The sequence below is a fragment of the Sander lucioperca genome, chromosome 9 (assembly GCF_008315115.2).
Source record: "Sander lucioperca isolate FBNREF2018 chromosome 9, SLUC_FBN_1.2, whole genome shotgun sequence".
NCBI lineage: Eukaryota > Metazoa > Chordata > Actinopteri > Perciformes > Percidae > Sander > Sander lucioperca.
In genome coordinates, this window is record NC_050181.1 from 17,407,816 (window position 1) to 17,433,264 (window position 25,449).

Sequence of the window (25,449 nt, forward strand, 5' to 3'; positions counted from 1 at the left end):
TTCCTAAACTTAACTAGTTGTTTCGGTGCCTAAACTTAAAGGTCCAATATGTAATATATTTACTGTAATAAATCCAAAAATGACCCCAATGTGTCGACCTAAAAAAACAACAACAGTTGCGTGACCAGAGACGTAACAAACCCCGGGTAAATATTGGAGATGTATTTGAAAAAATGGAGACAGCTTAGAGCCCAAAAGGATGCTGAGTTGGCTAATTTCCTCCTGAACAGGTAAGCATTAGCTTCAGGCTAATTAATCACGGCTACAAGGGATGGGCCTTTCATGTCATTTCAAAATTTGTGTACTCACATTGAATTATATAGCTAGAGTACCCGAGTTGGTTACTTACAAAAACAATTGAGACACAGCCAGTAAAGTGATCCCGACTGGCTAACGGTCCTGGCTAACGCCGCCATGCTAACCCTGCTAACTGCTAACATAACCGGAGGACCATGCAAGCGGGCCCTGTTCAGCGGCCCTAGCCGACAACGGTGAGTTATTTTAAGCCAAGAGAGGGGGACTGTAAATCGGGAAGAGAGGACCGTGAGTTTGCAGTGTGTTTAGCGATTGTGGTAGTGTCATTTTTAGCGGTTCTCACTGTAATTCTAAGCCGAGGAAGTGTGTCTGTCCGTACATTTTTTTGCAGAAATATAAATAATCATGATCATGCTTAATAATTCATAATGATGTGTGAGCTCACGAATGACAGACTATGAACACGTCAATTCCTGGTGATTTATGGAATATTAAGGAATGCAGTAATACATAAATCATTAATTACATAATGCATAATAATACATAGGCCTACATCAACTACTTCATGCATGAATTCATGATAATTCATGTACCCTTACCGTAAAGTGTTACCAGTGTTATTCTAACCAACACACACACAAATGTAATCTCATTTGATAGAGCAGATAGCTTCCCTATTGGAAACATTCATTCCGTATACAGTATTTGTTAGAGGAGTGAATTTGCTCAAGAATCAGTGTGTTATCTGAAAGCCTACTGTGAAATTGCGCACAGGTGTCAGCAAAATTGGCCCGTGTGACGAGTAGCGTCTTTAAGGTGGAAATGGTCATGCGGTTCCTCTCGTCAGTCCATGTGTTGTTAATGAGCGAAAAGATCCGCTCAACGGGAGCATTTGTGCCCGGTAGACACATGGCGAACTGACAAAGGAGACCTACATTTTTGAATGGAATCTCCCTGCTTTTGAAATGCGCGAACATTTCCACCCAGCGCTCGTCTGCTGACTTCCCAGCAGACCTGGAGGGACTGGTTAAAACGAGACAGATAAGAACAGGCATTGCAACAATGTTTACAAATATACATTTTAACGCTGGCTGCACAGATTATGCAGACGTAGACCGCTACGATTGGCTGACACACACACACACACACACACACACACATTGTTAAAATCATACGCTGGACGCTTTATTAGTCTTTCTACATTGGTTTAGTTAATGATCAGGCTATAATAAGACCACATTGGCTATGTAATCGCTGACAACCAGGACAATTTTATAGTGGTTGGTGTAAACCAGGACATTTTAGCGTCCCGACAGGCTTTTGTTGGGACTCGGGACACGCAACTCAGAATCGGGACTGTCCCGGTCAAACCGGGACGTCTGGTCACCCTAGGTCTGTAGCCTGCGACACCAAGCTAGCAACTGCTGCTCTGTAGCACGGAGCTGTGTAGCTGATATCACGTGACCAGTCGGAGGTCTCCCGGTTTTCATATGATATCGTACGTTTTAGTGTGCATAACTTTTCGTACAATATCCTACGAACCTGTTCATGAGAATGTGTTGTGTTGTTTTGCAATATTTCTCAGGATAATGCAGACGTTTTTTTCCTTCCCAACCTTAAACATTTCCCTTCACGTCCCTACTGTGGTCCCTTAGAAAACTGAGCTTCGGTCACTTGTGGGTTTGACAGTTTGCAGCTACAATCAATAGTTTTATATTAACATTAAATACATGATATTATATTATTATATGTCTCCTTAGTGCTTGCGTTCTAGAATGGTTTTGTCTCATCGCGAATCTTTGGTCTATACTGGGCTTTAGGATGACTAATAACACAACGCAAAATTTGTCTGAAGTTACTTTTTTTTAAGTTACATAACATAAAATGCTTCTTAAAAGCTATTTCATTGGATAAACAGCAATATTTCCCAAGTAGTAGAATTTTTGCTCCATTGATTTGCAGGTCCAGTCAGAGAGACTGAGGGAAATGTGAAACAAAGTTGAAATTATTTTAAAACCCTAAAAAATTCGGGGCTGGGGCCCCAGAAGCCACAATCCCATCCCCAAATCTGTTGGTGGGATACTTATAGGGATAATTATAATCAGATAAAATGTAATATTCTGGACGAAATGTCATGTAGGACTTAATTGGAATGGCTTGTTAGTATATTGAGTAGAAGATTAGGCTTAGAGTAAAGTTTCCAGCTTTAATACACACTCAGGATGACTCCGGAGCTTCGTCTTGCTGCTCTGTAATCAGCAGGAAATACACTGTACAATCCAATAAGAGCATTACTGCAAGCACAGTGGCTGCTGTGTGATTGTGTGCGAGTCCTGGCGTCAAGGAGGCCAAGAGTTGCCAAGTTCATTAAAAAAAACGTTCAGTAAGACAAATTAGTTGAACGGCTGGAAAGGAAATGGATGCTGAACTCAGCTACAGCTTTTTAATTCAGTATTTGCAGTCCATTCTATAAAGCAGGGGTGTCAAACGCATTTTCCTTTAAGGGCCACACTGGAAAAGAGAATCACATCAAGGGCCAGACATGTAGAGTTTATTGACATCTTATTTTTTTTGTCATTTTTGTTGCTTTTTTATGACTATTGTGGCTTTCTCAGATGTTTTTGTCACTCTTTTTTATTTTTATTTGATGTTTTTTGCAACATTTTTTAATATTTTTTTTTTTACTTTTGTCACACTTTGGTCGACATAAAGTAGCCATCATAGAGTTTAGTAAATCAAGCAAAACATTTTTTACAACCTGTTTCACAGCCTGAATATGAAAACTCTCTCTAGTTATGTGGGAGCTTCTGAGTCTCAAAGTCGGCAAATCTGCGTGTATCTGAGTGTCGCGTAACAATAGTTTGAAAACAGTTTCCCGTCTTTTTGGTATGGCGAACAACAAGACGGTGCAAAATGTATTGTGAACCTGAATTTATACGCTGGCCGGGTTCGGCCAATGGCCTTGAGTTTGACACGTGCTTTAAAGCCTGCACACTCAACGCACACACAGTTTACCTCACCTGCAAATCCTCAGCGAGCAAGCAAGACCTTGAGGTGAAATTTACTGATGAAGAGTGATAAACAAAATTCTGTCGGACCCTCATGCTGCTTCCACAATATCACAACAGCAGGGAGAAATTCTGTCTAGTTCTCGGTGATTTTGTGTTTTAACGACAAAAACATCAATCATATTTGCAGATTCTGAAATGAAATTAACAGCAATTCTATAGCGCACAATGGTGGACTTAAAGCTATAGTGCGTAGTTTCTGTCTCACCCATGAGGAATTCTAAGTAATGACAACAACACAGTCGGCTCGTCCACATGATACAAGCCTTACTCCTCCACGTAGTTGCTTGTAGCCAAGGAGGACACGGAGGATTAAAAAAACATGATGAACTCTTCAAAAGAGGTCATTATCTTCACTCGAGTTTCTGCACGGGAAAGTCACCGGACGTCACAATCTTCTGAACATAGTCACACTGAGAAATCCAGAGAGAGTGGTGTGGAGCTGATAGTCTTAATTAGCTTTGTAGCAACTCATTTGATAATGGTTTGAATGTAACGGACTCCTCTGTGTCTGTTTTGTCTTCCAGCCTCTGACGTGGTGAGTCTGGACGGCGGCAGCAGCGGTCTGGTGTACAGGTTGAGTCCCGTACCGAGGCGCGCGTCCAGAGAGGCCATCTCTCTGAAGTTTAAAACCCTGAGGAATTCTGGAACACTGCTGCACGCAGACGGAGAGGGAGCACTCGGCCTCAGTCTGGAGTTAGAGAGAGGGAAGCTACTGCTGCTGCTCAGACAAGGTACAACACACCAGATACATACTCATATCCACTGTCCACAAATACTTCAGGGCACTGACAGTACAGTGGAGAATAGTCATTAACGGGATCGTTCCGGTGCCGCCAGATGTCCGTTTCCTTCCTCTTTCTTTGTGTTGGCGTTCTAAACTCCGGTGGATTTCTGAGGATTATGGTTAACTGCTCCTCAGATCTCTGCAGGGTAAATCCAGACAGCTAGCTAGACTATCTGTCCAATCAGAGTTTTCTGTTGCACCACTAAAACTACTTTTGAACGTACACATGTTCCACCAAAACAAGTTCCTTCCTGAGGCTGTTTTGCAGATGCACAGCGGCTCCGTCCAGGGCTTAAAACGATTGTGATTTGTTTAAAGAAATAAAAGAGCACGCTTTTCTCCCATCCCAGAATGCTGTGTGGACTAGCCAGGCCTTCCACCGCAGCGCTGTGGAGGAAGGTCTGCAATGCGAGATTAAGTGGAGTATAACACAAAAATCTGAGAAAACATTTGTAATTTAACAAATTTAACAATTAGCGCCTGTTGATGACTTTAAAGACGTTCCTACTATGCTTCACACTAGTCTTAGTTATATGAAAACTGTAATTTTTCTGCATTAATTTCTTCATTAAAATAGATAAGTAAGAGATACTGTACATGTTTCAGATGTTTTGTCTTTTGACGAATAGCTAAAATGTTCAATAATGCCTGTCTCACAATGTAAGAAATACACCAAAAACACACATAACACAACATATATCCTCTGACAGGGGAACATACCATTTCCATCTGAATCACCCTGCAGGTATTTAATAACCACTACTTGTTTGTGATTTCCAGTAAAAAAAAGCTTCAGCTGAAACAGTTTGATCAGCAAAGAGACATTTTGTTCTCTGTAGAAGATCTGTATATATGTTGGAGGGCAATATAAACCCCTCTGAGCTAACTTTAGATTGGTTGTGGTTGGGTGAGATGGACGACACGCACGCTGCCGCCTGATTGATTTAAATCTTGGCTCCCCCCTCTGCTGCTCTCTGTCTGAATGTAAGAGCCTAATGTTCAATCAGGATTACAACACAGCTATCAATGTGCGGAATGTTGAAGTTTAACATTTCTCTGTAGTTGCAGCCATGATGGATGGTCTCCATTCACTGTAGCATGTGTTAGGGCTGGACTCTACCACACTTGATGCACGACTTACAGTCGGTCCAGAGGGAGGTGTGTGTGTGTGTGTGTGTGTGTGTGTGTGTGTGTGTGTGTGTGTGTGTGTGTGTGTGTGTAACCGGGGTTAAACCAGAGCTTGTCAGGCTGCCATGCTGAATCATCACCATATGGCTCACCTCTCATTAGGAACCCCATCTGGCTGCTGAAATATTTTCTCCATGCATCCATTAAGGGTTAGAGGCGAAAAAATTATTCTTGGATGCATCATGATTTTCTCTTGAAAGATTATGTCTCAAATGCAGTAAAAGTGAATAATTGGAAAGTAGATTTTTGCGGCTAGTAGTACATGCAGATAAACGGCGTCCACCTCCTTCCACGCCGCCAGTGCACGGAGCTCCTCGCTCCTCTCGCCGCCAAAACGTCCACCAAAATGGTTAAAGTGCTCATATTATGCTAATTTTCAAGTTCATAATTGTATTTAGAGGTTGTACCAGAAAATGTTTACATGGCTTAATTTTCAAAAAACACCATATTTTTGTTGTACTGCACATTGCTGCAGCTCCTCTTTTCACCCTGTGTGTTGAGCTCTCTGTTTTAGCTACAGAGTGAGACATCTCACTTCTGTTCCATCTTTGTTGGGAGTCGCACATGCTCAGTACCTAGGTAAGGACTACTAGCCAGTCAGAAGCAGAGTATGAGGGCGTGCCCTGACAGTACCTAGGTAAGGACTACTAGCCAGTCAGAAGCAGAGTATGAGAGCGTGCCATGCTAGCAGCTAGGCGAGCATTATAACGTGTGTTCCAAAGTGACCACGTTTGTCTCTGAAGTAAAGGCTGGACTACAATAGAGCTGTTTGGAGCAGTTTGTGAACAGTGTTTTCTGTTGGAGATGGTAAGTCCCTTTGGGGTGGACTTTGGGCTTTTTCACTTTGTAAACCTATAACGTGCACAAAAACATATATAACACAATAAAGGAAAGGGAAAAAAACAAAAAGCATAATATGAGCACTTTAAAGTGAAATGAGTGCCTTCAAGATATTAAGATTTTTTTTTTTGCCATTTGTGCATACACCAAACTGTCCATGCACATATGAATTCTTATGCAGGCTCTTTGAATCAAGTAAAAAGGAAAGCACACCAACTAAAATAGAAAAAGATTATACAAGGTGAATAAGATCAAATAAAATAAGACCTAACCTTAAGACTTAACCCTTACAGTAAGAATAATTGCCAATGAGCCACCGTTGAATAAAAAATATTTTCTGCATTTACACCTATAATGTGCCATTGTAAGAAAGAAAAAAAACTATGGAGCCAGAAGAGGGGGGCAATATTCTTACATTTACGAGAAACAACTTTTCTGAGATTAAAGTGGTAAATTTACGAGAAAACAAATTCACAATATTACGAGAAACAACTTTGAAAAGTAGTGTTTGTTTTCAAGGAACCACATTGCTTCAGGATCACTACAGACGCCGTGGCTTATATTAATGACCTAATCATAATATATTACAACCGCATTAAGCAATAAGGAAATACCATTGATTTTAGACCAGAATCACCATATTATTATGTTCTGCTCTAATGGAGTTTTTGTGCTGTTTTGGGTAGTTTTTGCTAAAACAGCTTTCAGGCCAGGGGAAGGGTTCTTTTTAGCGTAAATATCAACGCTCACCTACTAGGGATCAACCGGTACTGGTTTTTCAAGGCCGATCTGATTGTTATTAGTTATTTAGTTTAGATTTAGTTATTTTTGGAACCGAATCTTTAACCCTCCTGTTGTCCTCGGGTCAAATCTGACCCATTTTCAAAAAGTTTCTATATCAGAAATTTTGGGTTTCTTTCAACCAAATTGTCAAAGAAAATAACATGGATGGTTCCATACAACGGTCTTCACAAGTCAAATAAATGATCAGTTCACTACTTTCATTGAATTTGGGTGTTTTATTCAATTTTATAGCATTTGAAAATAAATTCATAAAAGAATGTTGAAAAAGGTGACACAAATGTGGGAAAAAGCTTCAAAAACATTTTAAAAAACGCAGAAAAAAATCGACAAAAACATTGGAAAACATGACAAAAACATCGGGAAAAGCGACAAACGTGTCGAAAAGTCGACCAAAACGTTAAAAATAAGTTAGAATTTTAAATTTTGACCCAGAAAAACAAAACATTGCATGGTCGACAGGAAGACAACACAAGGGTTAAGTCAAAATGAAGATATTTTCGGTTACATACTCCAACACAAAATTTTGTTTAAATTCTTTAAGCAATTATTTAATAGTTAGCATTCCATTGACTGCCATTCATTTTGATGTCACTTTGACAGCAAATAACTTTACATCTGAAGCGTTTAAAGACTCTATTTGTCCATTGTTTATTTCTAAAGAAACACAACAATGTATAAAAGGCTCCATTACCTTGTACCTCACGTTATGGCTCCGTAGCAGACCTTTTTATAAAAATAGGCTAACGATTGGGTCATAACCACGAGACTTACTGTCTCATAGTAGATTAATTACCGTACAGTACAGGAGAAGCTCGCAGGCCGTTTCAACTTCCATTAGCTGTTTAAGTTTAATTACTAATGTTGCTGTTGCTGTTGGTCCATTATATACTGTCTATGTGATGATGTCACTGTCAAGCCAAATACGCACAGAGTGATGATGTCACTGTCAAGCCAAATACGCACGGAGTGATGATGTCACTGTCAAGCCAAATACGCACAGAGTGATGATGTCACTGTCAAGCCAAATATCTGCGACAGATCTGCTGGTGACATTTTCATCAGACTGTTGTAAATGACCTCAGATTCCCCCAAGGTGTTGAAAACAGGTCACACAGCTCCGAGAATAATTGTGAATCACTTAAAACTTCTCACTCCACTTATACAGTAGCTCCCTCAGGACAGCCTGTTCCTGCCAGTCTTTCACCCCGTGTGTCCATCCTAAACACCGGCTGGACGCTCCAGCTTTCTCTCCCAAACTGTCATGACAGGGAGAGCTCATTAAGGGGGCGACAGTGGTGAATGTAATAAGCCATGACTGCAACAACCTTTAATGCACCTACCTATTCCTTCTTTCTGATTCCACCAAGTGTGCCACACGTGCGCCAAGGAAGCCTAGCCACGAAATTACGAAGAGTGTAGGGCTGGGTACCGAATTCAATACTTTTTAGGCACCGACCGAATTCCCTGTAAAGTCTCGAGCATAAAAAAAAAAGCCTCGTCATTCAGTACCCAATTTCAACACCAAGGAGTAAATCTCATCAGCGTCAGTGAGCCAATCAGCATGCAGCATGCTTCTACCAAGATCTAATAATGGCTGTCTAACGATACACGTCGTAGAGACACGCAGGAATAACTCTACGTTACCATAGAGACGGGGCTCACGTAGAAGGAGCTGAAAAATCAATCAAAAGATTTGTGCTGAAATGTTATAATTTATTTTTGTTTTATAAAATTGGTATCGAAAAAAGTATTGTTTAGGAACCGCTATCAAAGACACAGTATTGGTATCGGTACCGGTATTGATTTTTTACGATACCCAGCCGTATAAAAACATGTCTTGATTTCATAAGTCATCAGCTTTATGTAGCCTACAGCTTAATATTTCGGAGGATAAGGAGTCATATTGCTGTACCATACGATAACGATACCTGCAGCCCTAAAAGTGTTTGGCACGCTCCAAACGCACTTGGCAGGGCACCCCCTCTCCATTTCTCCTTGCCAAAAGTGTTTTCCTATCCCCTGCTTTCTCTTTATCTCTCCTTCTGTCCCCCGCTTAGATATATATTTCAAATGCTCATCATCCCAGCACCTGTATCTTCCTCCATCCATTCCTCTCTCATATGTCTATCCTACCTTTCATCCATCCGACTCCAAATTCTCCTCCGTCCCTTCTCTTTCCCCTCCGTCTCCTCTCACAGCATGTAAACTTGTAGAAAAACTTCACCTGAAGAAAAAGACAATGACACATTCTTAAAGAAAGTCTTTTAAAGAAAGTGAAAGTAAAGAATTAACTTTACACTAAGACCCAGACATCTTAGGAACGTCTGTTTCACCGTAACAAGTGGATCACCTTGGATGTCACCTTCCAGAAAAACACTTCACTAACTCACCTGTGATTTAAGTGAAGACTGTTCCCCTTCAAACACATTCTGTCATCTTTTAGAATGACAGTTCCACTTTAAAGGAACACGCTGACTTATTGGGACTTTAGCTTATTCACAGTAACCCCCAGAGTTAGATAAGTCCATACATATCCTTCTCATCTCCGTGCGTGTTGTAACTCTGTCTGACGCCCCCAGCGCTAACTAAGCTTAGCACAGATCCTGGAGGTAACCGGCTCCATCTAGCCTACTGCTTCGAATAAGTGACAAAATAATGCCAACATGTTTACATGTTGTACAGGGTGTACAAATAACAAGGTCACATGAGACACAGCCATCTTCTAACCGTATACAAACTGGGAACTATATTCTCAGAAAGGCAAAGCACTGCTACTTCTGCTACTTGGGCTACTTAGTGATTTGCTAGCAGCACCTGAAGCCCTGTGGTGAGGAGCAGGGAGTTCGCCTGGAGTTGGAGTAATAGAGTCAACAATTACTAGATAGTAAAAGCATAGTGACCTTGTTATTTGTACACCCTGTGACTATACAAATCACAACATGTAAACAGGGAAATGTTGGCGTTATTTTGTCACTTATTGGGAGCAGTAGGCTAGTTGGAACCGGTTTCCTCCAGGATCTGTGCTAGGCTAGAGTTACATAGAGTTACAACACGCACAGAGATGAGAAGGGTATGTATGGACTTATCTAACTCTGGGGGATACTGTGAATAAGCTAAAGTCCCAATAAGTCGGCGTGTTCCTTTAAGGGCCTATTTTGACGATCATAGCGCACGGCGTGAACCGCATGGCGCAGGTGCGTTTAGGGTGTGTCCAAATCCACTTTTGCTAGTTTGACAGCAGAAAAAAGGGTCCGTGCGCCGGGCGCATGGTGTCTTCATTAATTCATAGGTGTGTTTTGGGCGTAACATGCAATCAACCAATCAGAGATCATCTCCCATTCCCTTTAAAAGCCATGCGCGTTTGGACCTTGGTGCATTGCTATTATGATGGCGGATTTGCACCGTAATATTTTTATTTGTAATCTTCTGCATGTGTGTGTGCTGTTGTGCGTCCCTGTGTGTGTAACAAGCATAGTGTGCGTGCGCTGTGCATAAGCCTAGACGCATTTTACTAATTCGCTGTTAAAATAACAATGAAATGCTGCGTTATTGACCTTAGACCAGGTTTTTGTTGGTCAATGGGACGATCACTTTCCGCTGCCTCAAGATAGCAATATGCCCAGAATTCACCTGAACACACCTCCCTGTAAGACCAGCACACCCAGAATGCACCTGAACACACCTCCCTGTAAGACCAGACCATGGGCGCACAGATGGGCGCAGTTGCATTTGCTATTTAAACGATGCGGGCGCTGGACGGGGAACTGACAACTGCGTCGGTCTTAAACTAGCAAAGACACTTGCGTCGGGCTTTGCGCCGCGCTGCACCGGGTGCAAGATAGGGCCTTAAGAACGGTGTCATGTTAAATTAAGTCTGCATCCTAATAAAGAGAGGCTGCAGCTCAGTGAGAGGAAATCCATTAAAATGATAACAGAGAGAGTGAGAGGAGCTCAGACCAACACTGAAAAACAGCAGACAGCCTCTCTTCTACTTCTTCTTCTCTTCCTCTGTTCTTCTTATATTTATATATTTCTGCATTTGTTACATGACTCTTCGCCTCTGTTTTCCTCCTCCTCTCCTCTTCTGTTGTCATTACTGTTGTTTGTCTTGGTGTGTCTCCACAGACCTCCCATTGCTATATTTTCTCCACATCAGAAGAGACCATTTGCTTTATTCAGCTCCCTCTGTCTCTAAAACACACACACACACACACACACACACACACACACACACACACACACACACACACACACACACACACAAACACACACACACACACACACACACACACACATACACACACACACACACGCCCCTTTGATACTCCCCATCGGCCATCTTTTCTGTTTTCCTCTTTCGTCCTTCACTGTTATGTATCTCTATCTTTTGAATATGTGTTTTTCCTCTTGTGTTTTTTTCTTTCAAAAGTATCCCTAAGCCTTTTTCAGTTCAGTGTCCTTTGACTTTCTGTCTTATATTTTCCGCTTTATTTCACCTTCCATGTCCTATCTCTCTCTCCCTCTCTCTACATACGTATTCTTAGGTTACAGATTGTGTAAATTAGGTCATCTGCTGTGTGTGCGTTGACCTTGGGCTCACCATGGTCCGCTCTGCTCTGTTAACACTATCACACCTCCAGGTCTGAACCCCCCCGGAGCAGATGCACTTCACTTTATGAGGCAACACTGAGTAGCAGCCACTCTGACCTGAATAACCGAGAAAACAACACTAATATTTCGAAAAACCGACGGTAGATAAATCTGCCTTCAGATATAGCACTACAACCGCTCCCACTCTCCTTAGGGAAGCGTTTTCTTTGTCCTACATGGGGAATATTTATTTTATCATATTTTGTTCAGCTTTTAGGACTTATGATTTTTGTCATTTGTACAGTGTACCTTTTAGAGTGCTTTTGTTTAACATATTTCAGAACATCAAGTAGTGATATTACACTTGATACTTGTAGCTTGTAGGCAAACGATGATAATGTATTGCAGCTAAAGCTTTGCATTGATGCTTGAATCATAATCTCAAAGACTCATTTCAGTGAAAAGTCAGCAGATAGATTTGATGAATATATCAGAAGGCAACTAAGGCACTTCCACGCAGATCATAATTGGTGTTTTTCATTACTGAAATCACCCATTTTGAACACAATTGCCTGCATGGAAAGCTTCAGTGCTTTAAGAAAACTACCGTATGTTTGCTGACTACTTAGTTCCACATGGTGAAACAATTGTTTCCTCATAAGTTACAGTCACTTACTTTGCTCCACTGCAGGGTAATAATCAGTGGACTCTGCATTAGGAGGTAATCCTGCACCCCAATAAATGCGATAAAAGTACAATTCTTAAGTACCAATTAAAAATACTGATTAAAAAATGCTGGGTTTAAACTCAGATTAAACTGCTGTCACTATTTGGCTGATGCAGGATCTGGCTTTATAGTGAGCAGGTAGGTACAGTATAGGGGAATTAACACTTGTATTGAATGCTAGTCGTACATAATCTGAGTCAATATCTCTACTTTCAGTTACTTTTGTGAAGTACCAACCCGTTCTCACTCCCAACTTGTCATATACTGACGCTTGGTCAGTGGCTGTCAGCTTCAGATACGATGCAAAAATCACCTTTTAGCGTCTGTATGGAACGCACCGGGCAGAGCAGCAGCTCTGCAGTGCTGTAGGATGATGTAGTATTAAGAGGGACAACGGTAGCAAATAGTATGAAAGACCGAAAGTCCACGTAGGGAGGTGGTGGTGGATGGGTCAAACATCACAGGACTTTCACCCAGGAGAGCGGGGTTCATGTCCCGTTCTTGTCCCGAGTATCACTGAAACATTCATTTTGTAACCCCACCCACCATCTTTTCCTAAACCTAACTGTCCCGTTCTTGTTCCTCATGTCAGTTAAACGTACGTCCCGACCCAGAGCGTCAACAGTGACACCAAGAGTCCCGACTAAGCGTGTCTAAATATGACGCTAAAGGGCTAGACGCGAGTCCCGAGAGCGTCACATAGTGAAGCCAAAGGGCTAGACGCTAAAGGAGACTTTTTGCGTCAGTAACAAACGCCAAGGGCACCTGACCAAGCATCGCTTTTTGATGTGCAGGGAGTGAGAATGTGCTGCAACTAAATAATGATTCTTCATGATCATTTTTTCTATGTTTGAAAAAGAGGAAGATACTGCAACTGCAAATTGGACTGTCCTCATTTTGTTATCTTGTGTCTACAGTTTGGCTTATGATGCAGAATTGACTCTCTGCGTTCAAACAACAGAAATGTGGATGATGGTATCTCGCAGACTGCCTCACTTCACCTTTCTTACTCTTTGCTTCAAAATAAATAGGAAAACTTCTGAGGCGGCAAAAATCTTCCAAACAAACGTCTCACTCTGTGCCCCAAAGCTGTGGATCGTTACAGAGCTTCTGATGAATATGTGACAGGCATGGTGCTTTATGAGAGTCAATAGCTGAAATGATTATACCAGCCTGTTTTCTGATAAGAGCTGTCAGTGTCTCTCTCCATAATCAGATTTTGAGCGGCGGTAATATAATAGCAGACAAGATGCAATGAGGTGATTCTGCCTTGAAGACATGTGCAGAATGATGAAGTAAAGAGTTATGCACAGGCTATGATGTAGTTTTTAGACTCAATCCTAAACTTTTTTTATTAACAAGGCCCCCAGACTCCTGCTGACATTGGCTCTTAACCTTTCCTCCATCCCTAGACACTACACTTTGCATTAACCCAAATCCTGGACTATGTATCTGCCCATTGCACATTCTACGTATATATCCTAAACTTTTTGCACATTGCCAGAGGTGGGAAGAGTATAAACAAATTCTACTTAAGTAAAAGTACTACTGAATGAACTTGAATGAACTTTTACTTAAGTACAAGTGAAATTACCTGAATAAAGATTTACTCAAGTAAAAGTAAAAGCTTCATTTTCTTTTGCGTTCTTCAGCAGAATTGAACAGACTTGTCCATCTCTATCCTTCTTCTGATTTAAAGGTGCACTATGAGTTCCTGCATGGTTTCAGTGTGATTTCGTTTTTGTCTCAAATCTTAGGCATCTCTCCTTGATCCGCTAGCTGCCTGCCCCCTGAACACACCGTGAAAAAGCCCGGTCTCGGGAGACAACACAGGGGTTGTAAACACGTCAAACAAACACTAGAGGCACAGGATAGGCACCAAAATACAACAAAAGACTCCAGCCAATCACCAACACGATGGTTGGGGGAGGGAGTGGGGGTTAGTGACAGTTAGTCAGTTAGTCATGACAGTTACGGAAGCATGGGGGGAGGGGTGAGCTTGCTCTGTTTTGTTTTGAATTTACTTGGAACGTCAACAGAAGTGACCATGCAGGAACTCATAGTGCACCTTTAAAGTGCCCATATTATGAAAAAATCACTTTTTCTGGGATTTGGGGTGTTATGTTGTGTCTCTGGTGCTTCCACACACATACAAACTTTGAAAAAAATCCATCCATGCTGTTTAGAGTGAGATACGGTTTCTGAATGTGTCCTGCCTTCAGTCTCTGGGTGAGCTGTTCAAAATCGGCACGGCTTGTGACGTCACAAGCCGAAACGAGCAGGCTAACCGCAACCATTAGCTCATAGCATGCTAACGCTAATGCTAACGCTAATGCTAACGCTAGCATGCTAACGCTAGCATGCTACCTCGTTCTCAATATCAAAGCACTGTTACAACACACACAAGTTCACCATAATCTACAAAAGAACTACTTACATGTGCGCCCTAATTTAGAAGTCTCCCAGCTAATCCTGCCTTGTAACTGACCAAAGTTGTAGAAAGAGCCTTTCTTTTACTGTCTATGGAGCTAGCTAGCTGACATGATCTACATCTGAGCTACTGAGCATGTGCAAGTGCAATCAAAGATAGTACAGAAGAAGAAGAAGAAAAGAGGTCTCACTCTGTAGCTAAAACAGAGACCAGCTGAAAAGAGGATCTGCAGCAGTGAGAGAGAGCACTGCAGTACAACAAAAATATGGTGCTTTTTGAAAATTAAACCATGTAAACCTATTCTGGTACAAATGAAAATGAGCATAATATGGCTGCTTTAAGCGCCAGTGAACACAAACTGGTGCTGCCCATCATTCACTGCAGTAGTTTCCCAGGTGCAATTTATTTCCTTAATGTTAAACAGCTATATTGTACATATTTGTTTCTGCATTTACTGTTTATTTCATAAATAACGTTTAGTATGTTTATGTTTGTGTGTGCACCAACCACCAAGGCAAATCTCTTGCGTTACTTACTTTGCAATAAATCCTTTTCTGATTGTGATTCTGATTGTCTGCCACCTGCCTGTACAACCAAACCAACACAACCATTGGCTGTGTATGCTGACCACTGTGCAGCTCTACTAACAGTTTACTGTCTTGCTCGTGGGCACATAGTTCAACACATTCAATTAAAGTTCATTTATAAAAAATGAAAGCTAGTTTTGGAAAATCGACAGCGTACATGGACACTTCCTTCTCTTCTCTTATTGCTGTCTTGCAAGGCATGGAATGGATTTGCTTCAGACAGATGTCATTTTGCAAAGCCCAAATGCACAGCTTGCTCTGCTGCTCTGTCTTTGATTCTAATATTAAAAAAAAATTTTGCGAAAGTTTGCGAAATGTCAAATTTCTAGGTTATTGAGACCCAGTTCTTGAATGTCCTGTTTTCGAGGTGAGAAATAAGCTACGCAGCTACAAAATCATGCTTAATTTTGTATCTATAAGCACCTAGTTTACAGTAATCACTTGCTCTTAAGTCCAGGGGATTACAAGAGGCAGCAAGTCGTGTTGTTTCCACTCTGAACTCTCATATTGCTTCGTGCTTGCTCTTTCCAGTCATTTAGCCAGTAATCAAATCCTCCATTCAATGAAACCCTCAATCCTAAGGTCCTCTCCCTCTCTGCTCCACCTCCAACATCTGATTTCTGTTGAGGTCTTGCCATTGTTCCTCTCATATTAATCTCTCTGTCTCTCCACTCGTTCAGACTGTAATCAAATAATAAATGTGTTGACAGGACAAACTTCCCCAGTTATTTATGGTCTACATCCTAACTTTCTCTCTTTTTGGATGAAGTATCTTTTTTTTATCCAAGCTGCAGACAAATAAACCTGCTCACAAAATAGGCTGAAATATCTCATATACATTTGTCCATCATCTTCCAAACTGTCTCTGTTTCTCTCTTTGAAGTTGGATTTGTCTCTCCCTAAAGAATAGCTAATACATTTTTAATGGCTAACTGTATTCAGCTTCAAAGTTTCTCTTCCAGTACTTTTGGTGGGCAGAATCCACTTATTTTGACTTGCTCATCAATCATTGATGATGTCTTACTATGAACTATGGTTCCTCTCCAGTTTTTAAGCATTATCACACATTTGGCACAGTATGCAGATACCCTGCAGTCCCTAATGAGATGAGAGAGAGGCTGACCTCGGCGTGCCCCCCTATGTGGGAAACTGAGAACAGTGAAATATTTAGACACAGCATGGAGGCTGGTGTGTTGTGGCTGTCATCAGGCGTGCGCTCCCATGACACCAGGTCAGGTTGTTAGAAAGAAGCAGACCTGCAGGTCAGATAATGAGAGGACAAACACCAGACTGTCACATCACATCACTAAAGATAGGAAAGGAGAAAACAGCATACATGAAAATAAAATAGATTAGTTATATTTAGTAGAAGCAAAGCTGCAAATAAAATAGCCAGAATAGCGCACTGTGTGGCTGTGGCTCAGGTGGTAGAGCAGTCGCCTATCAATTGGAAGGTTGGGGGTTCGATCCCTGGCCCTGCAGTCCCATGTTGTGTCCTTGGGCAAGCCACTGGTTGCATCTCATAACATTTAAATTGCCTCCTTGAGTCCTCCACTTGCCTCCCTTAGTCCCTCCCACTGCATCTCATGGCCCTTAATTGACAGCTTCTTGACTCCTCAGTCCTCGGCTGAACCGGAAGTTGTTCTGTCCCTCCTCGGTGAAAGCCGTCTCAAAACTCTTATTTCTGTCCCGAGGACTGAGGAGCGAACATCGAGGAGGGATCATCGAGGAGGGATCATCGAGGAGCTATAGGTGAGGATACAGAGAGGTAGCTTTCCTGGAAGCCGTGCTGAAGGAGTTGCTAACTCCGCCCAAACAGCTGACGAATTAATGTGACGCTTCAGAGGAAAGGACGTCTCATCCCTCTAAAACACATTTGCTCGTTGTCTCTCTCCTCCCATGATTTCCTCACGTCTCTCCCGTGCCTCCTTGTGGGAGGGGCTAAGATGCGAGGAAGGGAGGCAAGCAGTGGAGTTGAGGAGGCAATTTAAGGGACATGAGAAGCACCTCGTGAAATCATGGGAGAGAGGAAACAAGCAAATGTGCGTAAGAGGGATGAGACGTCCTTTCTTTTTCATCAGCTGTTTGGGCGGAGTTAGTAACTCCTTCAGCTGCACGGCTTCCAGGCTGCTCTCGTGTTTCCGTGCCTATAACTCCTCGATGATCTCTCCTTAGTGCTCGCTCCTCGGTCCTCGGGGCAGAAATAAGATTGTGATTATGAGATGCAGCCACTGAACCCCGAATTGCTCCCGATGCTGCACCATCGGAGTTAGAATGTGTGTGAATGTTTATCTGATGAGCAGGTGGCACCTTGTACGGCAGCAACGGCCACCAGTGTGTGAACGTGTGTGTGAATGGTGAATGGTGCCTGTAATATGTAAAAGCGCTTTGAGTAGTCGTTAAGACTAGAAAAGTGCTGTTTAAATACAGTCCATTTACTTTTAACCAGCATAGCAGACTTCATAACATTGAAAAAACACACTCACAACTCCAAGAAAATGAATGAAGTTTGATTTTATCTTTAATGCATACGGTTCTTTTCTTCTTTCGTAATGTTAAGTTCAGACTTAGCAAATTAAACAGTGGTAATGTTTTATTAAAAGACTGAGAGTCTGTCTCTGTAATTTCCATTTTTCACTTTGTGTTATTTCAATAACGGTCTCTTTGTGTCCATCTGCCTTATCCTCTCCCAACCTCCCCTTCCTTTTCTTTTCATCCGTTGACATCTGTGTCTTTGCTCCTCTTATCTTCTTCCTTTTATTTGATTGATTCCGTCCTCCTCCTCACCATATCCACCTCTTCATCCTCGCTGTTTCTGCCCCTTCCTCTTCACTCTTTCCCTCCCTTCCTCTTACTTCCTTTCACCTGGCTATCTCACGATCTTCCTACTCCTCGTCTCCTTCTTCTTATCCTCCTGTATGACCTCTTCTCAATTATTTTCCCTCCCATGTCTTTCGTACTACTCACTCTTTCACTCCCACCTTCACCAACTCAACCCTCTCACGTCCCTCCTCTGTCCAATCCTCATCCTCCCTTTCCTTCTTTGCCATCTTGTCTTTGTCACCTCCCTCTTCCTCCCCACCTGCTCTTTTGTGTTGCTCCTCCTCCTTTATTATCATTCAGGTAAAAAAATTATTTATTTTTGAAAGGCACAGAGGTGAGGAAGGAGAGTGGAAATAAATGCGGCTTGATTTTTGATAACCCTAACATTCCTCGTCTTAAATCCTATCTACCCCGTTCTCCTCCTCCTCCTCCTCCTACTCCTCCTCCTCCTCCTCCTCCTCCTCTCTTCCAGGTAGGATTTCATCCTCTGAACCCCGGCTCCTGGCTTCCCTCGGCAGCCTGTTAGATGATCAGCATTGGCACCATGTAGCGGTGGAGCGGCGCAGCTCTCACCTCAACCTCACTGTGGACAAACACACAGAGAGGGTTCAGATGCCTGCAGAGTTCAGCCACTGGGACATCCAGCAGGTGTGTGTGTGTGTGTGTGTGTGTGTGTGTGGGGGGGGGGGGGGGGGGTCTGTTGACACAGACAACAGGTTCTCACTCCCATCTCGTAAAATACGGAAACTTGGTCAGGTGCCTTTGTCGTTCTTATTGACACTAAAAGTCTCCTTGGTCGGGACTATTGGCGTCCCTTTTGATGCAGTTAGGTTAAGGAAAAGGTCATGGGTGGGCTTACATTTCTGTGACACGCGGGAACAGGACGGTTGAGTTTAGGAAAAGGTTGTGGGTGGGCTTACGTTTCAGTGACACGCGGGAATAACGGGACGAAAGCGACTTTAGGAACCGTGACACAAACCCTGGTCTCCTGGGTGAAAGTCCTGTGTTTGACCCATCCACCACCCCAACCAACCTCCCTACGCAGAATTTCAGCCTTACATACTACTCGCTAAACCCTATGTAGCTGCTGCTCTCCGGTATGTTATACAAACACGCTGAAGGGCGCCTTTTTCGTCACTTCAGACGCTGACAGCCACTGTCCAAACGTCCGTATTTTACGAGTTCGGAGTGAGAACAGGTTGACACAGAAACACACCTGCATAAACATAATATATACCTATACAGTGGTGAAAGCAGGGGCGGGGCAACAAGGGGGAGCACCGTCACTTGGCTACCTGTTCTGCCAATTTTCCCAGCCCTTGTCACATGACCAATTAATGTTTCCATGACGACTATCCAAAATTCTGATACCATGGAACCAGCACTGGAATTGTTTTTTTATTTGGCAGACTGAGCCTATAGAAAATGTGTATTGTATTGGATATACAATTTTTTTGATGTTTTATTTATCAGAATAGCATTTGGTTTTTCTATCCTTTCCAATATGTCCCATATTTCTAAGCAGATTTTCTATGCTGTATTCTGATGAAATGCCCCCACCTGGCCCCCCCACCAGGCCCCCCCTGATTGATTATTGCCCCCCCCCCCCCGTGCAACCTCACCTAAAAAATCCTGGCATCGACCCTGTGTGGAAGAAATATTCAGATCCTTTACTTGAGTGAAAGTACTAATACCACACTGTAAAAAATACTCTGTTACAAGTAAAAGTCCTGCATTGAAAATGTTACTAAAGTAAAAAGTAGTCATCAGGAAAATGTACTTAAAGTATTAAAAGTAAAAGTACTCCATGCAGAAAAATCCTCCCATTTTACAAAGTGTAAAGGATCCAAACAGTTGTGTGTTTAATGGTCTAATTATTTCAGTTGGACTTGTAGACCTGGAGTGGAGTAAAAAGTACAATATTTCTCTCTGAGATGTAGCGGGGTAGAAGCAGAAAGTGGCATGAAAAGAAAAGACTGTAAAGTACAAGTACATCAAATTTGCACTTAAGAATAGTACTTATTTAAACGTACATTCCACCACTGTATGTATTCATTTTCACAGCAGATATTTGTTTCCGTCCCCATACAGCTGAGTGTCGGGGCAGTCCAGAGCTCTCAGAAACCAGAAGTCTCCAAGAGGAACTTCCATGGCTGCCTTGAAAACCTGCTGTTCAACGAACTCAACCTGATAGACTTAGCTAAACACAAAGACCATCACGTTACTGTAGTGGTAAGTACACTTTTACCATGAACACCCGCTACTGGTGCATGTTCTTTCCTTTGTGGTGACAGCTTATTGTCTAGGGCTGGGTACCGAATTCAATACTTTTTAGGGACCGACTGAATTGCCTCTAAAATATTGAGTATCAAAAATGCCTCGTCATTCAATACCACATTTCTATCCCTAAGGAGCAAATCTCATCAGAGTCAGTGAGCCAATAAGCATGCAGCATGCTTCTACCAAGATCTAATAATGTCTGTGATTGGCTGTCTAACGTTACACGTCTTAGAGACACGCAGGAAAAACTCTACATTACCATAGAGACGGCTCACCTAGTAGGAGCTGGAAAAATAAATAAAAAGATGTGTGCCTAATGTGTAATGTTGTAATTGATTTATTTAAAAATAATGGATTTCATAAAATTGGTATAGAAAAAAATGTATCATTCAGGAACCGGTATCAAAGTCACGGCATTGGTATCGGTACCGGTATTGAAATATTTTGAAGCCCTACTAATAGTCACTTGCAAATGTTCCACTTTGTTTATACGCTTCTTGGGAGTGAATAGGTCAGAGCTAGGGGTGGGAATCACGATATGATATTATCACGATACTTATGTCACGATACGGTGTTATAGCCATTTTAATTATATTGCAATATTCTTCGATAATAGTTTTATCTAAAGAGATACGTTTCTCTGTTTGTTCATCTTACGATCTAGTGGACTGAGAAAGCAAATGATTGAATTATTTCAGTACTAAAAAGTTAAATTCGCATGTGCAACTTCTACAATAAAAGATCAATTCTTGGCGCCCATGTATCGATACAGTATTGCCACGGAAAATATCGCGATACTTTGCTGTATCGACTTTTTCCCCCTCCCCTAGTCAGAGCCTAAATGGCAAAAATCAACACTGCATATACCCTCTTCAGATGTATAACAGTATTGATCAGTTACAAGATTAGCTCAAAAGGGTAGGTCCATGGGAAATACTAGCCTACAAATCTTTTGTGGCACCACATAGAGGTGTTATTTATTCCTCTAAAGTGACAATGACAGATCACTTAAATCATTTGGGGGAACGCACAGAGCTTTGATGTTCAGCCTCTCAGACTCTCTGGGCTCTGAGCGTTTTTATCTGGGAGAGAATGCAACATCAATAGCTGCAGCTGTGCCACCTCAAATAAAATCTGCAGGCTATTTTTGGCACTGCAACAGCTGATAAAAGATTGTGCTTTGTGTTGTGTGTGACTATTACTAGAGGTGCTAACAAACACCATAAGGACACAGGCTAAGACCATAGACAGTAAAAGAAATGGACACAGCGGACATATGGACATAGACTTCCACAGAGACCAGTGAAGTCACGTAGAAGCACTTTTCCGGTGATGGCTGAGCGTTACTGAGCAGCCTCCTACTGAGCTTGAAGACGTAGATGTGACGTGAGCAACCTGTCTGAAAGTTGGAAGTCTTCTGGTAGCTGTGCCAAGAGAAATCTCAATCATTCCCAATCTTGTTACTTCATATGAATTCACTTGCCACATACCGAAGTATTTCCAATCCATCAAAACGTTGCTGAAATATTTTATTCTGATGCTTTTCATGGACTCTCTATGGGCTTCTCCCTTGACTGTATGCCTCCACGTCCCCCCCGATTGCCTGCGAGCTTCTCTTGTACTATATGGTAATTCCTCTACTATGCGACAGTAAGTCGCGTGGTTATGACACAATAGTTAGCCTATTTTTACAAAAATGGCTACTACGGAGCCATAACGTGAGATACAAGGTAATGGAGCCTTTTATACATTGTCGTGTTTCTTTAGAAATAAACAATGGACAAATAGAGTCTTTAAACTCTTCAGATGTAAACTTATTCGCTGTCAAAGTGACGTCAAAATGAATGGAAGGCAATGGAATGCTAGCGGGAGGTGATGGCTAGCCTACAATCTCCCCATAGGAAGTACACTTTCCAGATGCTCGCTTATCCCCTTGGCTAAGACTCCACTGAAGCTTCTCCAATGCTAACCAACCCCTAACACAGTAGCGCCGCCAGCCATAAACCTCTCTGTGCGTCCATTTGTTTTCTGTGAGACGTGAAACGCATCTAATGAGAACAATGCGTAAATGCACACAGGAGCAGCAGCCGACAGCAGCTCTGTTCTGCTCTCTGCTCTGGTCACAGTAATCATTGTCTCATTAATTATACCTTATTTCACCAACAACCCATTCACTGTTAATCAAATTCTTTATTTTTTAGGACTCGAGCCTTTTAAAAAAAAGAAGTCAGAATTCTGAGAATAAAGTCTGAATTCTGAGATTAAAGTCCGAATTCTGACTTTTTTCTCAGAATTCGGACTTTAAACTCAGACCTCAAATAAATTTTTCACATGTGGCCCTAATCCTCTTCCATATTACTGTAACGTAGCCTTTCAAACAGGAAAAGCCAACAGTTTTGCCATATTACGATATCCAAAATCTAAGAAGATATCTAGTCTCATATCACGATATCAATATACAGTAGTAGTTATATATTGCCCAGCCCTGTGTGTGTATTTCTTACATGCAGGTGTGTTCATACATCAGCCATCTTAGAGCACCAGAGAGAAATCATGTGGATGATGTTGCTAATGAGCTGTTAGCTGGTTAGCGACTGACGAGCGCCTAACGAGGACAGTGAGTGATGAGAGGTCAAAGGAGAGGAGACTTTCAGTCACGCTACCTTGTCTTCTCCATGACCACCTTTAGATGTTTCTACAGCGACAATAAGTGGACCCAGCTCAGTGGAGAGCAACCGTTTCTAATAAATGGCCTCTCATTACAGTAAAGGACTGGAGAGCGGAGAAGCCAAAATAGAAAAAGATTCAGAGAATCACATGCATGGCTGAATATCTAATAGAGACTATTAGCTATAGTCCTTTTTAATATGTGTGTGTGTGTGTGTGTGTGTGTAAGGGTGTGAGGGGGATTTTGGGTATGCCGCGTGTGTGTTAGTGAATGGCTTTTGGGGGATTTTATAGTGCCCTTTTTGCTTTTATATTTTGCAGTGGTGCAGCATCCTCCGCCATGTACGTCCATATATCATGTTAACAGCTCTACAAAGGGCTTTTAGATGTCATCTGTGTTTCCGGAGCATTATAAAGATAGCGGGATGATATTGCCAGCAAAGAGCTGGGACTGTAATATATTACTGCTGCAGCCTTAGCAACGGACCTGCTGTCATTATCACTACTCAAAACAATGGGCCGCAACGGAGAAGTCTATATAGTCCCCATTCACACACATACCCAGCTCTCTCCACACCTCTGAATTGGCTGACATTGGTATTTTTCAGTTTAGAGGAGACTTGCTGATGAGATGATAGCGACAGAGGTCACACATCGGCACGCCCTCTGCAACTGATTAATATTCATGTTTGATGTTGTTTTTATCTCTCCAGTAATCATGTTTCTGTGCCGCCTCCTCTCTGTCTCTCTCTGTCTACTCTGCATCTGTCTCTCTCAGGGCAATGTGACCTTTTCGTGTGCTGAGTCGCTTTCCGTCGCCGTGACGTTCCCCGGCCCCCAGAGCTTCCTCCAGTTGCCGGGGGCGGCGGGGGCGTCCTCATCCGAGGGCGTGTCGGTTGGGTTCCAGTTCAGGACGTGGAACAAGGCGGGGCTTCTGCTCACCTTTGAGCTGCCTCAGGAAGGGGGCGTGGTCTGGCTGTACCTGAGTGAGGCCAGACTGCGGCTACAGATCCATAAGGCTGGCAGGGCGCTACTGGAGCTCACTAGAGGTCAGTCTACAGGTCAATTTATGCTTCTGCGTTAAATTGACACCGTGGTACGTGGAGATGCGGACCCTACGCCATAGCCTGCCGTGCACCTCTCAAAAAATGTAACTACACGTCGCGGCGACGCAGATAGCGACAACTGTGTTTGGTCAGCTCGGCCGTGGCTTGGCTTGGCCGACTCATTTCCTGGTTCTCCTTCTCCATAAACAACATGGAATCAAGGAGAGGGTTAACTTTTTCTGTTACAGCTTTCCCACCAGCGTCTGAAAGCACAGGGGACACTTTGTCTCTCCGCTACTCGCTCCGAAGCTAACCCCCGTCACTCTCTCACTCGCTGTACCACACACACACACACACACACACACACACACACACACACACACACACACACACACACACACACACACACACACACACACACACACACACGTGCTATTCTCTTAAAGAGATTCGCTAGAACAACATGGACACCAGCACATAAGTATAAAGGCTGATTTATGCTTTTGCGTTAAATCGAGTGGGTTCGTACGTAGTAACGTGGACACACGGACCTACACCGGACCCTAGGCCGGACCCTAGGCCAGACCCTAGGCCGTAGCCTGACGTACACCTCTTGAAAAATGTAACTACTCATAGCGGCGACGCACGTCGCTCGGCCGTGGCTTGGTAGCGTTGCATTTCCCCCGACTCATTTCCTGGTTCTCCTTCTCCATAAACAACATGAAATCAAGGAGAGGGTTAACTTCTCCTGCTCCAGATTTCCCACCGTGGTCAGAAAGAACAGGGGAGACACTTTGTTTCTCTCACTAGGACTCTAGAGTCGGTACTCGCTCCGAAGCTAATTGCCGTCACTCTCTCACTCACTCTACCACACTATTCTCTTAAAGGAACACGGCGACTTATTGGGACTTTAGCTTAGTCACAGTAACCCCCAGAGTTAGATAAGTCCATACATACCCTTCTCATCTCCGTACGTGTTGTAACTCTTTCCGACGGCTCCACCGGTAGCTTAGCCTAGCACAGATCCTGGAATCGGTTCCAACTAGCCTACTGCTCCCAATAAGTGACAAAATAACACCAACATTTTCTTATTTACATGTTGTGATTTGTATAGCCACAGTGTGTACAAATAACAAGGTCACATGAGACACAGACATCTTCTAACTGTATATAAACTGGGAACTATATTCTCAGAAAGGCAAAGCATTTCTACTCTCTGCTCGGGGCTTCTCAGGTGCTGCAAGCATATTAATCCGCCCAAGTAGCAGAAGTAGCAGTGCTTCCCAGTCCCAATAAGTCGGCGTGTTCCTTTAAAGAGATCGACGCACACACCAAAGCACAAGTATAAACTTCAGG

The 25,449-nt window shown here is 42.7% G+C and overlaps 1 protein-coding gene and 1 long non-coding RNA gene across 2 annotated transcripts in view; one reads left to right on the plus strand and one right to left on the minus strand.

The window, feature by feature from the left end:
- Positions 1-25,449, plus strand: part of LOC116044902 (contactin-associated protein-like 4) — a 206,537-nt gene that overhangs the window by 74,447 nt on the left and 106,641 nt on the right. Inside the window, exons 5-8 of the mRNA XM_031292425.2 lie at positions 3,851-4,057; positions 18,573-18,748; positions 20,192-20,332; positions 23,826-24,096. Coding sequence (XP_031148285.1) covers positions 3,851-4,057; positions 18,573-18,748; positions 20,192-20,332; positions 23,826-24,096 — 795 coding nt within the window. The remainder of the gene's footprint in view (positions 1-3,850; positions 4,058-18,572; positions 18,749-20,191; positions 20,333-23,825; positions 24,097-25,449) is intronic.
- Positions 22,111-24,896, minus strand: LOC118495846. Its single transcript, XR_004898290.1, has 3 exons — positions 24,885-24,896; positions 24,376-24,382; positions 22,111-22,300 (listed from the first exon to the last, which is right to left on the minus strand). It is a non-coding gene; the product is annotated as an uncharacterized LOC118495846 (long non-coding RNA).